Source organism: Panthera onca, chromosome A2, assembly GCF_046562875.1.
Source record: "Panthera onca isolate mPanOnc1 chromosome A2, mPanOnc1 haplotype 2, whole genome shotgun sequence".
NCBI classification, from domain to species: Eukaryota; Metazoa; Chordata; class Mammalia; order Carnivora; family Felidae; genus Panthera; species Panthera onca.
Window position 1 is genome coordinate 14,929,893 of NC_138340.1, and position 14,499 is coordinate 14,944,391.

Sequence of the window (14,499 nt, forward strand, 5' to 3'; positions counted from 1 at the left end):
AAATGTTAAAAATAAATAAATAAATAAATAAATAAATAAATAAATAAATAAATAATATTAACTGCTTGTTTGCTTTGGACTGGATTAGCACATAAGCAAAAAAAAAGTTAAAAGTTCTTATTTAAGACTTTTTAACCTTTTGCAATTTGCCCATACTAGTGATTTGCAAATCCTTAGTGGAGTATACAATTATGAAAGCAATCTTTCTTTGCGGGGATCATCCCGACAGAGGGATATGCTCTGCGAGGACCTGGCTCATGCCACCGAGCAACTGAACAAGCTCACCGAGGCCTCGAAGAAGCACTCAGAGCTGCTGCAGTCTGCCCAGGAGGAGATGGCCAAGAAGGAGGCCCTGATCCAAGAACTTCAGCACGAGGTGAGGTCCAGTGCCGCGGCTCATTCTCTCTGTATACAGCAAGGTGGGCCAACAAGGCACTTAGGTGGTCAGGCTGCGCCGTGGGCTCTGAACAACTTGGTTGCTCACGTGTGTTCCGACTTGCTCGGCTGCCTCTCTGCCCACCCTCGGCCCCCTGACACGTGCCAGCAAGTTCTAACCTCTGGGGCAAGGTTATGGCTGACTTGTATCCTCCTTTTGGCTGCTGTTTTACATTTTATTTTCCTCAAACGACCCTTTGATTACCAGTGAAGCTTTAAAAAGTTGTTTTTAGGAGCACCCAGGTGGCTCTGTCAGTTAAGCATCCGACTCTTGATCTTGGTTCAGGTCGTGATCTCACGAGTGTTAGATTGAGCTCCGCATCGGATTCCGTGCTGAGTGTGGAGCCTGCTTCAGATTCTCCCTCTCCCTCTCTCTCTGCCCTTCCTCCGCTCATGCTGTCTTTTCCTCTCAAAATAAGTAAACATTAAAAATGTTTTTTAAAAAAAGTGTAAATAAGTCTGTGGGAGAGAGGGAGAGGGGAGGGTTGTAGCAGCAACCAGCGTTTACGGATGTGAACGGCAGCCGCAGGGTCGACAGCTACGGACTGTGAGCATTGCTGTGGTTTGGCTTGGTTTTTAACACCTTACTGCTTTTCAAGCAGTATTTAATGAAAGCCTGAGAAAATCATGTGAAAAGTCTGTATCCTCACACCTTGGGAAATTTGTCTGTTCTAACCGGACCATGTGCCCAGCTCTAACTTGCCACCTTCATCTGTTCGATTTTCTCAGCTAAACCAGAAGAAAGAGGAAGTAGAACAGAAAAAGAATGAATATAACTTCAAAATGAGACAGCTCGAACACGTAATGGATTCTGCGGCCGAGCATCCCCAGGTACCTGTGCTCTGGGGACATGGAACGGTTTCGTGAGGGATTGCAAGTGTGGACATTAGTAAGACTGTAGCTTTGTGTTTTTATAGAAAGAGATTTTCACCAGTACCTTTTTTGCTCTTTACTTGATAAAAAGGTACTGGTGTTTTATTTGTTTCGCTTGCACAGGAATTAGAATGACAGGCTGAATAGCTAAGTGTTTTTATTTGAAATGAAATCTTTATAAAACATCACTTAATCAGGTGTTTGGATGGAATTTAATTTTATTTTAGAGCCCTAGAACACCACCTCACTTTCAAACACACTTGGCAAAACTCCTAGAAACCCAAGAACAAGAGATAGAAGACGGAAGAGCGTCTAAGGTTTCTTTGCAACACCTTGTCACAAAGCTAAACGAAGACCGAGAAGTCAAAAACGCTGAAATCCTCAGAATGAAGGTAACTGGATCCTCCTTTTCAAAAAAAGTCTTTTCAAATAAACAGTATCCAGAATCAACAAAAGAAACAGTATCTTTCAGGGTTACTGAGGGTACAAAATTCAACAGGCACAGAACTAAATAAAGGGCAGGCAGAAAAGCCTTCCTCTCCCCGCCGACTGCAGACTACCTGGCTGACGGTCCCTGGAGGCTCTCACGGTAGCCACGTTTCCATATAACCAAGTCTGCAGCCGTCATCTCCCTGTTTCTACGATGCTGTCAAACACAGGCTGTGCCAGCTACTCTGATCACGGTGCCGCCTGACTTACATCCTTGCCGGTTTCATAGCTAAATACGCTGTCTTGCTACGGTTGTAAATTTGTATTTTTCTCATTAAGAATAAGATGGAGGGGCACCTGGGTGGCTCAGTTGGTTGAGCGTCCGACTTCAGCGCAGGTCGTGATCTCACAGTCCGTGAGTTCAAGCCCCGCGTCGGGCTCTGTGCTCACAGCTGGGAGCCTGGAGCCTGCTTTGGACTCTGCATCTCTCTCTCTCTCTGACCCTCCCCTGTTCATGCTCTGTCTCTCTCTGTCTCAAAAATAAATAAACATTAAAAAAAAAAACTTAAAAAGAAAAAAGAGTAAGATGGAGCACGTTTTGTTTCTCTGACCTCTATCCTTCGCCCGTCTTGCTATCATTGGACTTTCCCTTAACAATTTGTAGGCATTCTCTGTATATTCTAGAGATTCGCTTTTGTCTCAGGTAGTTAATAATCTTCTCTTGTTTGCCATTCCTTTAAACTTCTGTTTTACTTTTTTCTACTCAGGGACTTGGGGTTATGGTGATTCTGCACAGGGAGAGTGTGTTTCGAGGAGTATCGAGGAGAGGGAGGTGTGTGGTGTGGAGGTGTGGACGGGTGTGGGTGGAGTAGATAGGATGCTTCACAGAAGATCGCATTTAGGCTGTGAGGCCTTGGCTCTGGAGCGAGGTTTTGTTCAGGAACAGAATTAGCTTCCTGTAACCAAGTGATGTGAAGTATACAAAGATAGTCTCTCAAGCTTTGTTCCTCGTGGAGGGGATCACTCCTTGCCTTTTTAATTAGGGCAGCTCTCAATCTGCTGAGGAATGTGGCTGTTACCCAGATTGGCATGATTTTAGTACTCAGAGGAAATTGGGTCAGCTTAAAAGAAATCAGACAATGGACAAGAAGTAAATGGAAAAGGACACCCCTTGCAGACAAGCATTTATTTCTTCTGGATGGTTATGCCCATGATTTTCAAATTAGAGCTCACTTGAGGATTTTGAGCGATGGCTGTGGCACATCAGTTGCACACTGTGTACAGCATTGTTCCATCCATTATGCTGTGCTCACCGCAAGTGTAGTTACCACCTGTCACTATACAACGTTTTTACAGTATTACTGACTCTATTCCCTCTATCAGTTTTGTTTTTAATTAGAATTTATTAAATAGAATCAAATAGAACGTTTATCAAAGTATGGACTTTTGGCCGTCATTTTTCATAAAGGCATTTTAATGAATTGTGTGCTATTGATAAGAGACTATGTTTAACACCCTGTGGGTGTGAAAATCCCCAAAAGCTTGTCGTGGTCTACTTGTTATCCAGCGACACCCAGTGCAGTGTTCCGTGCATAGGAAGGGGCTAAAAAGATGAATATGTGTCTCATTTGTGGGCTTGGGGAGCAAAATAACACCTACTACAATGTGTCTTCTAAAAAGACATGATTTGCTGTCTTCTTAGGAGCAGTTGTGTGAAATGGAAAACCTCCGCCTGGAAGCTGAGCAGCTAAGAGAAAGGAACTGGCTGCTGCAAAGTCAGCTGGATGATCTTGAAAGGGAAAAACACAAGAGGTGAGAAAGAGCCACCAGAACTCTGTGGGCTAAATCTTGGCCTGCCCGTGTACAGTTGGGTAAAAGCGGTTGAAATTGGTTTCACGGCATGCACAGCGTTCACCCCCAGTCCAGGGGGTGCTCTGTCAGTTGCTTTGGAGTCAGGTCTGATGAGGGGGTCCCTTTTTTGAGTGGGAGAATAGGCCTTCATGGTATCACCTACTCTGTTAACCTTCGCATTGTTGTAGAGCTATTGAAATGAATTTGAAACCTGTGAAAAATTTGAACCAAACTGTCTACTTCTATTTTAAGAAAAGGGGGTTGGGGTGCGGAAGCAACAGAGAAGGTTCAAGAGGGCCAGCAGAAAAAGGGAGGATTTCCTACCAGTTTCTTTTTTTTTTTTTTTTTTCCTCAACTTTTTATTTATTTATTTATTTTTTTTTGGGACAGAGAGAGACAGAGCATGAACCGGGGAGGGGCAGAGAGAGAGGGAGACACAGAATCGGAAACAGGCTCCAGGCTCCGAGCCATCAGCCCAGAGCCTGACGCGGGGCTCGAACTCACGGACCGCGAGATCGTGACCTGGCTGAAGTCGGACGCTTAACCGACTGCGCCACCCAGGCGCCCCTCCTACCAGTTTCTTTGGCTTCGTGACTCATGGTCCAGGGAATGCTCCTGCGCAGGAAGGAGCTTTACTGAGGAGCATTCCCTTGGGTTTGGGTATCTCTGTGCAGGTGGTTTGCCTTTAGCCAAGGCGCTTTCTAGTTGTATTTGCTAGTGACAGGGCAGTATGTCCCAGGCAGCTAGGCTTTGTCCTATCGCTGACACTTGAAAGTCCTGTGACTTTGGGCACAGTTTTTGACTTCTAGTGACTTAGTTTCCTTAGCCATAAAATGAGGAAAATGATAGCTCTCTCACAAGGTGTTTTAAACACCAAAAATAACATGTATAAAGTGCTGGTTACAGTGGTTGGCAGAAGGGAGTCAGTCAATAAATGACAGATATTAGGTATACAAGGCGGAATTATGATCCTGCCTTTCTGTGAACTTTTCTGAGTGAGGGCTTAGAGATGAGGGTGACCAGGAAAATCGTATAGCAAGTGGAAGTGAAGCAGAGAGAGGTCTCCATTTGGGATGAAGGCCCTTACTGAATTCAGCTTCCCAGATTAGGGGTGCCTGCTGTTCCTGCTGCTGCCAGCAGGTCTCGGGCAGACACTCTCCCCTCCTGCAGTTCCCCTTCCCTGCCCGGAAGTGGGCCTGAGATGCTCTGTCCGAAACCTAACGAAGACAACAGATACTGGAAGACGGTAGTGGTGGCTGTGCTGACAGTCCTTTCCTAAATGCTTCAGGTTTCAGTGAGCATCGGACATGCTCATTTTAGTAGCGCCCCTCCCGGGGATTTCACTTCCCTTTCCAGGTGATTCCAATGCAGGTAGTCCGCAGCCTGGCCACATGCTCCCCACCAACCCCTCCCCCCGCCCCCAATAAAGAAGAACATTGTACTTGGTACATTGTCTTTTATCAAGAGCTAGTTTGAGCATGGAAGATAGAATGTTCCTAGCCCATTTATAAAATCACAGGTAAAAAAGACTTTATTTCGGGGCGCCTGGGTGGCTCAGTCAGTTAAGTGTCCAACTTCGGCTCAGGTCACGATCTCGCAGTTTGTGAGTTCGAGCCCCACGTCGGGCTCTGTGCTAACAGCTCAGAGCCTGGAGCCTGCTTCAGATTCCGTGTCTCCTCCTATTTCTGCCCCTCACATGCTCATGCTCTGTCTCTCTCTCTCAAATAAATACATGTTAAAAAAAAATAAAAAAAAAACAAACTTTATCTCATAGCCACATGTCCCTTATGAGGAGCCATACATAACCTCCTTCCTGAAAGATTAGAATGGGAGAAAACTGACTCTGGGGTCGGATCCAGCCCACAGCGCGTTTGGTAAAGACAGTTTTATTGGATCATAGTCACGCTGTTTCATTTCAATACTGCTGTGGCTCCTTTTGCATTTACAGCAGCCACGTGGAATAGTTGTGTCAGAGACCTCACAGCTCCCAAAGCCTAGAACATTTTGTCTGGCCCTGGACGGGAAAAAGTTTACCCACTTTTAGAGTAGAGCATAGAAAACACTTCCCTAATGATTCCGGGCGTTTTCCTCACTGAGGTCTCATTACCATTTCTGTCTAGGCTGCCAGATTCATTAAATGAAAGAAACTACTGGAGCTTCTGCTTTCTTTCAAGAAACGATCTTTTCCTCATCAGTGAGAAATATTTCTAGAGGAGCCTGTGGCATTCAGGCAGCTTCTCCTTGGGGGATGTCCCCCTGGTCTAGGAGCTGCCCACAGACACTCAATTTAGGATCCTGCCCTGGTCAAGCTTACAGGGAATGAACTCACATTAATCAAATTCACATGATACTGATACATCGTCCAGAATGTAATTTTCTTTATATAGAGGAGCATTCCTTTTCCGTCAAGAGATTTATGTCTGGTGCTCAGGGAATCCCCTTCCTGGTGTCAGCATACATGGGATGCCAGAGTGTCATCAGAAAATTGCCAGCTGACCATGAAATCCAAGCAAGTGGAGTGTTGGGGCTCCAATGTGCCAGGCTGGCCCAAGGTACCCTCCCCATACCCAGAGATGCCCCCTCCCAGCTGATCACCAGACTTCTGGACCACCCATCTCTCAGCCCCTTTTGCTCACATTTGAGCTTCATAAGATACCATTCTTGGCTAAATTTCTATTTGACTTTCAGCCAAGCCTTGATTAGATTCCCTAGCTCTGTGCACCTCATTTTTTATGAGGGGCATCCTGAATTCATGGGAGGTGCCTTATTTCATCCCCATATATCAGTCACATTTGTGAACTGTGCTAACTTGGCCCAATCACCAGAGTTAGCTTTTCGTTGCAGAAAAGCTATTGCTGCATACAATAGATATGAAATTGCTACTCAAATATGCTTAACAGTGTGTCCCCTTCCTCCCTTTCTCATCTATGCAGCCAACAGAATAATCCAGGTCATCAACAACTGAAGAATGAACAAGAAGAAATGATCAAAGAAAGACTTGCTAAGGTACAATTTTTTTTTTTTTTTTACATAATAGTTTTTCTTGTCCAAGAAATGCTTTTATACTTAGCATTTGTGGTTATATGTTTTTTAGAAACCCTTTTTACTTTTGAAACTTGTTTTTTCTGTATTCCCACTGTTAAGATTGATACTTACCATCAGTTTTTAGACCTCACTGATAATCGAGAGCGAATTTGTCTTCATGTGTTTCCACGGTTAGTCTGCTGCTCGGTTGTCTGCACACGGTTTTGCATTTAGAATAGAAGGAAGTTTGGGGCATCTTTGTGAGGCCTCCCAGGGCACAGTTCATGAAGTCTTAGAGACATGTACTCCCTTTATGGGTGCACAGTTGGGATATTAGAAAAAGATGTTGGTTTAATTTCATTATCGTGAGGGAGATGAACTGCTTACTTTCAGTCTTTTTCTTAGCAACAGTAAAAACTTAAGCCATCTTTTTTTTTTATCTTATTACAGAATAAATTACTTGAAGAGATGCTGAAAATGAAAGCAGAGTAAGTGCACTCTTTCATAATTGAAGTTCTTGTTGGTCTTCTCTTTCTTCTCTCAGGGAGGAAATACTTCCTGTATCCACAAGGTAGGTGACTGCTTGCCTTCTGTAGTATGTGGACACGACACAGCAGGTGTTTTCCTAAACACCACTTGCTCATGGGGCTCCTCACGTGAAGCCATTCCAAACAAATTCTTAAAGAAGTAAATGTCGGGGCGCCTGGGTGGCTCAGTCGGTTGGACGTCCGACTTCAGCTCAGGTCACGATCTCGCGGTCCGTGAGTTCGAGCCCCGCGTCGGGCTCTGGGCTGATGGCTCAGAGCCTGGAGCCTGCTTCCGATTCTGTGTCTCCCTCTCTGACCCTCCCCCGTTCATGCTCTCTCTGTCTCAAAAATAAATAAACATTAAAAAAAAATTTTTTTTTTTTAAATAAATAAATGTCCGACTTCAGGTCATGATCTCGTGGTTCGTGGGTTTGAGCCCCACGTTGGGCTCTGTGCTGACAGCTCAGAGCCTGGAGCCTGCTTTGGATTCTGTGTCTCCCTCTCTCTCTGCCCCTCCCCTACTCTCTCTCGCTTGCTTGCTCTCGAAAATGAATAAACATTAAAAAAAATTTTTTTTTAAATTAAAAAATAAAACCTTGAGGTCCCCTGAGACCCACAGATCATACTCCTGATTTCTTCTTGTCTAGACTTTGGGTCTCTTTACATATGTTCTGTAAACAGGATTTTTAGTTTATTCATACAGTTTTCATATTTATGTAATCTTATAAACCGCCTCATTCTTTTTTTTTTTCTTATTTATTTATTTTGTGGGGGGAGAGTGCAAGTGAGGGAGGGGCAGAGAGAGGGGGACAGAGGATCCAAAGCGGACTCTGCGCTGACAGGCTGACAGCAGTGAGCCTGATGTGGGGCTTGAACTCACAAACTACAAGATCATGACCTGAGCTGAGTCGGACGCTCAACCGACTGAGCCACCCAGGGGCCCCATAAATTGCTTCATTTTTTTGATGAACAAGATATACTGTATTTTCTGTCAAGTTCAAAATAAGTATACTGGTTGGTGTTAAATAAAATGGTAAAACATTAGAAAGGTAGTGTACCCTGAATAGATATTCATGTGGAACAGAGGTCCTCAAACATCTTCACTGGTTATATATACCTCTTAAGAGATTTTTGGAACACCATATACCCTCTTGCACATTTTTGAGTTGATTTCATTGAAATCATTGAAATTTTTCATTGAAAGGATGGAAGTTCCCTCATACTGAAAATAGTGCCATTTAGGAATAAAGATCTTGGCATCAGGATGGCCAAGTGGTCTAAGGCACCAGCCTCAAGCTCCTGCTTCTCCTGGTCAGCGCTTCTGGTCTCCACACGGAGGTGTGGGCTCGAATCCCACTTCTGACATGTCTCCATTTTTGTTCCAGCCATTGTCCTATCAAAAGTCTCACCTTGAACTGGCCGTAGAATTAAAGCTCTGGTGGTGTTCTTTTAAAAGTATCCAACTGACTTGCTACTTTCTATCCATTTAGCAACACGGGAATAAATCCCCGCCCCCCCAACTTAAAATTGTACATTGTTCCTTTTCCTTTCAGACTGAGTTTCCGTTCCATACCTACACAGAATTATATCCTAATTTAACATATTGTTTAGAAAATTTTTTGTACCCTTGGCAACAAAAATATTTATATAAGTGGGAAATAATTTGTAAGTGTTTTTTATTCATATGGCTCTAGTGTTTTTTCCGGATTGAGTATTCATTACAATTATTACTCACAGTGTCCTAAATTTATTATAAGTTTTTATAAATAATTAGTATACCTGGTAAAATTTCACTGGAAATGCATATCCCAGTGCATTTCATTTTAGTGCTCTTGCTTCAATTAGCTCATTTTTCTGTTATACTTAATTCTGGAATGAGACCATATTCAGTATCAATTCTATTCCTACTTTCTGTTTTTACAACTACATGTGCTGATAAATCTTATTCACATAGTAAGTAAATGACAACAGAAGACATTTTGTTAGAATCCTGTCATACAATTAATTATTTGAGCTCCAAGTTAGTACATCAAAGATTACATAATCTGTCATCAAAAATTCTTTTTAGTGATCAGCTGACAAAAACTACCTATCTTGTGAAAGATTTGTTACCCAGTCATCTGTTTTATAGCATCAAAGAGTGTAGATGTGGAACAGAGCTCATTTCATACTTGGATCATACATATGGTTCAGGGACTGGCTCCCAGACTGTTGTAGAGCTAGGATAGAAATACTGATCACTTACAGGATCTATGAGAATCCAGCTGTATAGTGTGTAGAATTGTGGCTATTTTAGAAATAATGTCCATTCTAGACCTTCTAGCAAAAAGAATAAAAGCTGTGTAAGTTGGCACATGATTTATTTCATAATCTAGTGACCAACCAAGAGTCTCGAGTGATACATTGTCTCTAGAAGATACTGTGTGCGAGAGAAGCATGCACTAGAAAATGGCACACCCAGTTTTATCGGTCCCAACCCACAGCAGTGATTTTTACCATAATGTTATTATCTATTTGTGTATGTGAGGCTCCTTTAAAAAGCTATAAGGAAACCAATTCCCAGCTAACAGTGGTGTAGGCACGAGATGTTTAATTTCATACCACAAGCAGTCTGGAGGTGCATTGACTCAATAATGCCATCAGGGACCCATACCCTTACCATTCTTTTGCTTTTGGCACCCTTGCTTGTGGCCTCTTTGCCACGAGATGGCTGCCATAGCCCCAGATGTCATAAACAAGAGGATCCCGGCTTATGGTGAGGTGGGTTCAAAAGGGCTTTCTTTTGTTGGGGAAAAGCTCCTAGTAGCTCCCAAGAATCAGCCTGTGCTTCGTGGACAGAATTAACACTTCCAGCAAGCTGAGGAAACCAGTACCTGGCAGTGGGGTGGAGAGATCCATGCTTAGTTTAGACCAGTTACTTTTTTTTACCAACCCTTGGGAACTGGGTGTGCTTCTCCTTTTTTTTTTTCCCTTTTTCCCCACATAAAGTGAGTTCTTTTTTTTTTTTTTTAATGTTTATTTATTTTTGAGACAGAGAGAGACAGAGCGTGAATGGGGGAGGGTCAGAGAGGGAGACACAGAATCTGAAACAGGCTCCAGGCTCCGAGCTGTCAGCACAGAGCCCGACGTGCTCAAACTCACGGACCGTGAGATCATGACCTGAGCCGAAGTCGGCCGCTTAACCGACTGAGCCACCCAGGCGCCCTAAAGTGAGTTCTTATAAGCAAGGAAGTAAGGGAATGGCCCTTGGGTAAGCAGCAGGGTCTGCCATGCCTCAGAACCTTTTCATCAAACTGGAGCAAAATACACAAGACAAATGGAGAACAGCTCCAAGTGAACTGGGGGAAGGTCCGTGCCCTCCGCCCCCTGCTATTCTTCTGAGGTTTCATGGAGTGTAGTCTGAAAACACTGCTCCTGAAATTAGTTGGCCTTAAGTGGTATATTAAATCCTGAGTAGTATGTCATTAAATACTCCTTCTATTCCAGATGCATAAAAATACAATAAGAAGTCTTTGTTTCTTTTGGGAAGCCTCTAGGATTCGCACAATTTTATTAAAACAGTGAAATTCTATAGAACTCCATGATAACTTTGTTCCTCATGTTCCTTTTCAAAAGTGTATAAATTCTAAATAGCACATCCTTGAAGAAATGACTAAGGTCCCATGGTCTGAGAACCAGTTTTTGGAATCAGAAATAATTAAGATAGGGGCGCCTAGGTGGCTCAGTCAGTTAAGCGTCCGACTTCAGCTCGGTCATGATCTCCACTTTGTGAGTTCGAGCCCTGTGTTGGGCTCTGTGCTGACAGCTCAGATTCTGTGTCTCCCTGTCTCTCTGCCCCTTCGCTGCTCGTGCTCTGTCTCTCAAAAATGCATAAACATTAAAAAAAATGATTAATATATGGAGCCTTGAATAAACGATGCAGACCGTCATAATACTTAAATTACATTTGCTCCAGATGGGCTGAATCCAAAAGTTTACCTTTTAAATTTTCATTATTTAAGAAATAGTTTGAGGAGTTTTCCAAAATGAAAGTCTTTGGTAAAGTAACAACAACAAAGCCTATCTGCAGCCCTCGCTATCTCCCTAGGCTGTCAGTAGGGGAGGGCTGAATAATTTGTGACACTTTCAAATCAAAATTCTGGACTTGGGTGAAAAATGTCTAATTTGAATACTGTTGTAATTATGTTCCTTTGGAATACCACAAAGTGATATTTGTTGCTACAGCCTAGAGGAAGTCCAGAGTGCCCTTCAGAACAAAGAAATGGACTGCCTTAGAATGGCTGAGGAAGTTGACCGGACCAGAACTTTGGAATCCAAAGCATTCCAAGAAAAGGAACAACTGAGATCAAAGCTGGAAGAGTTGTATGAAGAAAAGGAGAGAATATTCCAGGTGCATTTGTGTGTTGGTTTTTTGCATATAGTTAGGACACGTGTAGGATCACGCGTCCTGTGGTTCAGAGCTACTCTAGCACACGTGGAGATGTCTGGTCAGAAAGCCGGGAACCCGGGCCCTCTAACGCCCTGTGCTCTTGGAAGGCATGAAATAATGTTGTTGTAAGAGAAAAATTAAGAGCGGTTCATTTTCCCCTCCCTGGATTGATCTGCCTGCAGGAGATGGAAATGTTAAGGAAGCAGGTGGAGAGTCTTGCTGAGGAAAATGGAAAGTTGGTAGGTCACCAGAACCTCCATCAGAAGATTCAGTACGTGGTGCGGCTGAAGAAGGAGAATGTCAGGCTCGCCGAGGTAAGCTCTGGAAATTATTCTAAAGAAACTCAGTCAGGTTTTAGAATGAGTGTGTAATTAAAGTTTAATCATTGAATCACTTAACTGTTTTTTGGGGGGGAACTTAGAATTAAAAAAAAGGAAAAATCATTCATTGTCATTTCCAAGCATCATTCAATCCGTTATCATACTCTTACACATCAGCTTCTTGTTTAACATTTAGTAGTTTACGAATTGAAAACTGTCATCTTAATTTGACATATAAACTTAATGAATGCAAAGAATATCTTCCTGTAAGCCTTAGAGCCTGAATTTTTTTCTTCTTTTCCTTTTTTAAAAAATGTGTTCCCTAGGAGACTGAAAAGTTGCGTGCTGAAAATGTATTTTTAAAAGAAAAGAAAAGAAATGAATCGTAAGAATCTCGGTCAACTACGTAGGCATCACCTCTTGGGAGGCTTTCTTTCTTCTTGCAAAAGTAAGACCTACACTTGTGCATTTAACAGAGCCGAATTAAGGAGCATGATTCCTGTGCGTGGGGCAGCAGGGCTGACATTCAAGTTCTGCATCCACACACACCCTGTGGCAGTGGGCTTAGAAGTTACCACACCACTTCAGAGCTTTAAATCGACTGTAAATACTGGGAAAACCTTTTGCCTTTTTAAAATAAAAACCTGTAGCTAAGGTTTGCGGTGGGTGTTGGCCAGGTCATTTCTTCCTTAGGTGCTATGATACTCTCCTCGGAGGCCTGTAGCAGAAGCTCTAACAATATGTGGTGGTTTCAGGACTTGCCATGAGGTTCATGTTCGCGTAGCATGTATGAAAGGCAAACTTGTTTAATATAGGTTATTTTGTATTCCTACTTTATTCTCATGAGCATTTTTTTTATGACTGTAAATATGGCCAGTTTTCAAAATGTAATAAAATCCCTTAAACACAGTTTCGTAAAGTGATTTACATTGTTCACTTAGGAAAGCTGAATTAGAGGCTTGTTCGTTCAACTTGTACTTAATGAGCGTCCGTCTTCCGCCTGGCACTGGTTGTCAGTGAACACAGCAAATAAAGCCTGCTGTCCCCCAGGAACTTCTGTGTGTTAGCACTTCATTCCTTTTTGTTGTGAATATCTCATTGAAAGGATAGGCCACATTGTATTTACTCACCATTTGATGAACATCTGAGCCGTTGGCAGTTTGGGGCTACCCTGAATAATGTGGCTATAAATATTTGTATAGAAGTCTGGGTGGTGACTTATGTTTCCTATTTGTTGAGTAGACACCTAGGAGTGGAATTGCCGCTAAGTTTGTGTTTAGCTTTTTAAGACGCCAGTTTACTTTTCCAGATGTGCTATTTGGTTGCACCATCTATGTTCCCACCAGCAGGGCGTTCAGTTTCTCCATGTCTTCAGCCCTTGTTCTGGTCAGGTTTCTTACCGTAGCCATCCCGGTGGGGTGCAGTGGCTCATCATGTAAACGTTCTCCTAATGACTAATGATACTGAGCATTTGTTACATAGAACACGATACTCAGCAATAAAAAAGAGGCAAACTGACAAATGCCACAACATAAAGAACCTCAAAAAGTGAAGACAAACCCAAAAGATCGTATACTATATGATTCCATTTATGGGAAAGGTCCAGAAAAGGCAACATTATAGAGATAGAAGGCAAACCCACAGTTGCTGTTGGCTGGGGATGGGAGCGGGTGACCGTATGGGCAGGAGGAAACTTTTTGATAGGGGGGAAATGATTTGGTTTGTTGTGATGATTGCATAGCTCTGTAAGTTTACTAAAAATTAAACTATATTCAAAATGGTTTCATTTTATGGTTTGTAGATGATACCTCAATAAAGCCAAGGAAAAACAATTAAAAAAATAAATGTGTAGGGGCGCCTGGGTGGTTAAGCGTCCGACTTCAGCTCAGGTCATGATCTCACAGTCCGTGGGTTCGAGCCCCGTGTCGGGCTCTGTGCTGACAACTCAGAGCCTGGAGCCTGCTTTGGATTCTGTGTCTGTCTCTCTCTTTGCCCCTCCCCTGCTCATGCTCTGTCTCTCTCTGTCTCAAAAATAAATAAAAACGTTAAAAAAAAATTAGTGCCTAGTTGAATTCTCAAGGAGTAATAGTAAATCCTTGAGAGCCAGAAACAGAAAAGGAATTAAAATTCATGCAGGGGGCACTTGGCGGGCTCGGCTGATGGAGGATGCAACTCTTGGCCTTGGGGCTGTGAGTTCAAGCCCCACGCTGGGTGAAGAGATTACTTAAAAATAAAATCTGAATAATAAAATTCTGCGTAAGGTAGAGAGTAGAAACTGAGAACGCCCTGAAGGTGGAGAAGGGTTGGAATATTGAAGCTGGTACTAAAGAGGCTTGGGTCTCAACTCACTCACCTATAGGAATGTCTGGGGGCTGCTAGAACAAATTACCACAAAAAGGGGGGGGGGGGGCTGAAAACAAATCGATTCATAATTTCTGGAGGCTAGAAGTCCCAAAATCAAGGTGTGGCAAGGCCATTCTCTCTGAGGGAGCATCTGTTCCATGCCTTTCTCTTAGCTTGTGGTATTGACAGCAACCCCTGACATTCCTTGGCTGGTAGATGCATCACTCCAATCTGCCTCCCTTATCACATGGTGTTCTCCCTGTGACTC

The 14,499-nt window shown here is 43.0% G+C and overlaps 1 protein-coding gene across 6 annotated transcripts in view; it reads left to right on the top strand.

Moving 5' to 3' along the window:
- The window catches only part of KIF15 (kinesin family member 15), a 77,516-nt gene extending 64,719 nt beyond the window's left edge, over nt 1–12,797 (top strand). For 2 of the 6 annotated variants that reach the window (XM_060630775.3, XM_081792601.1), the window contains 9 exons: nt 230–376; nt 1,165–1,266; nt 1,536–1,700; nt 3,440–3,549; nt 6,522–6,594; nt 7,063–7,100; nt 11,364–11,529; nt 11,751–11,882; nt 12,215–12,797. In XM_060630775.3, coding sequence (XP_060486758.2) covers nt 230–376; nt 1,165–1,266; nt 1,536–1,700; nt 3,440–3,549; nt 6,522–6,594; nt 7,063–7,100; nt 11,364–11,529; nt 11,751–11,882; nt 12,215–12,277 — 996 coding nt within the window. In that variant the 3' untranslated portion in view covers nt 12,278–12,797. The other 4 variants (XR_009609600.3, XM_060630776.3, XM_060630778.3 and 1 more) reach the window with 4 other exon arrangements.
- The last annotated feature ends 1,702 nt before the right edge of the window (nt 12,798–14,499 follow it).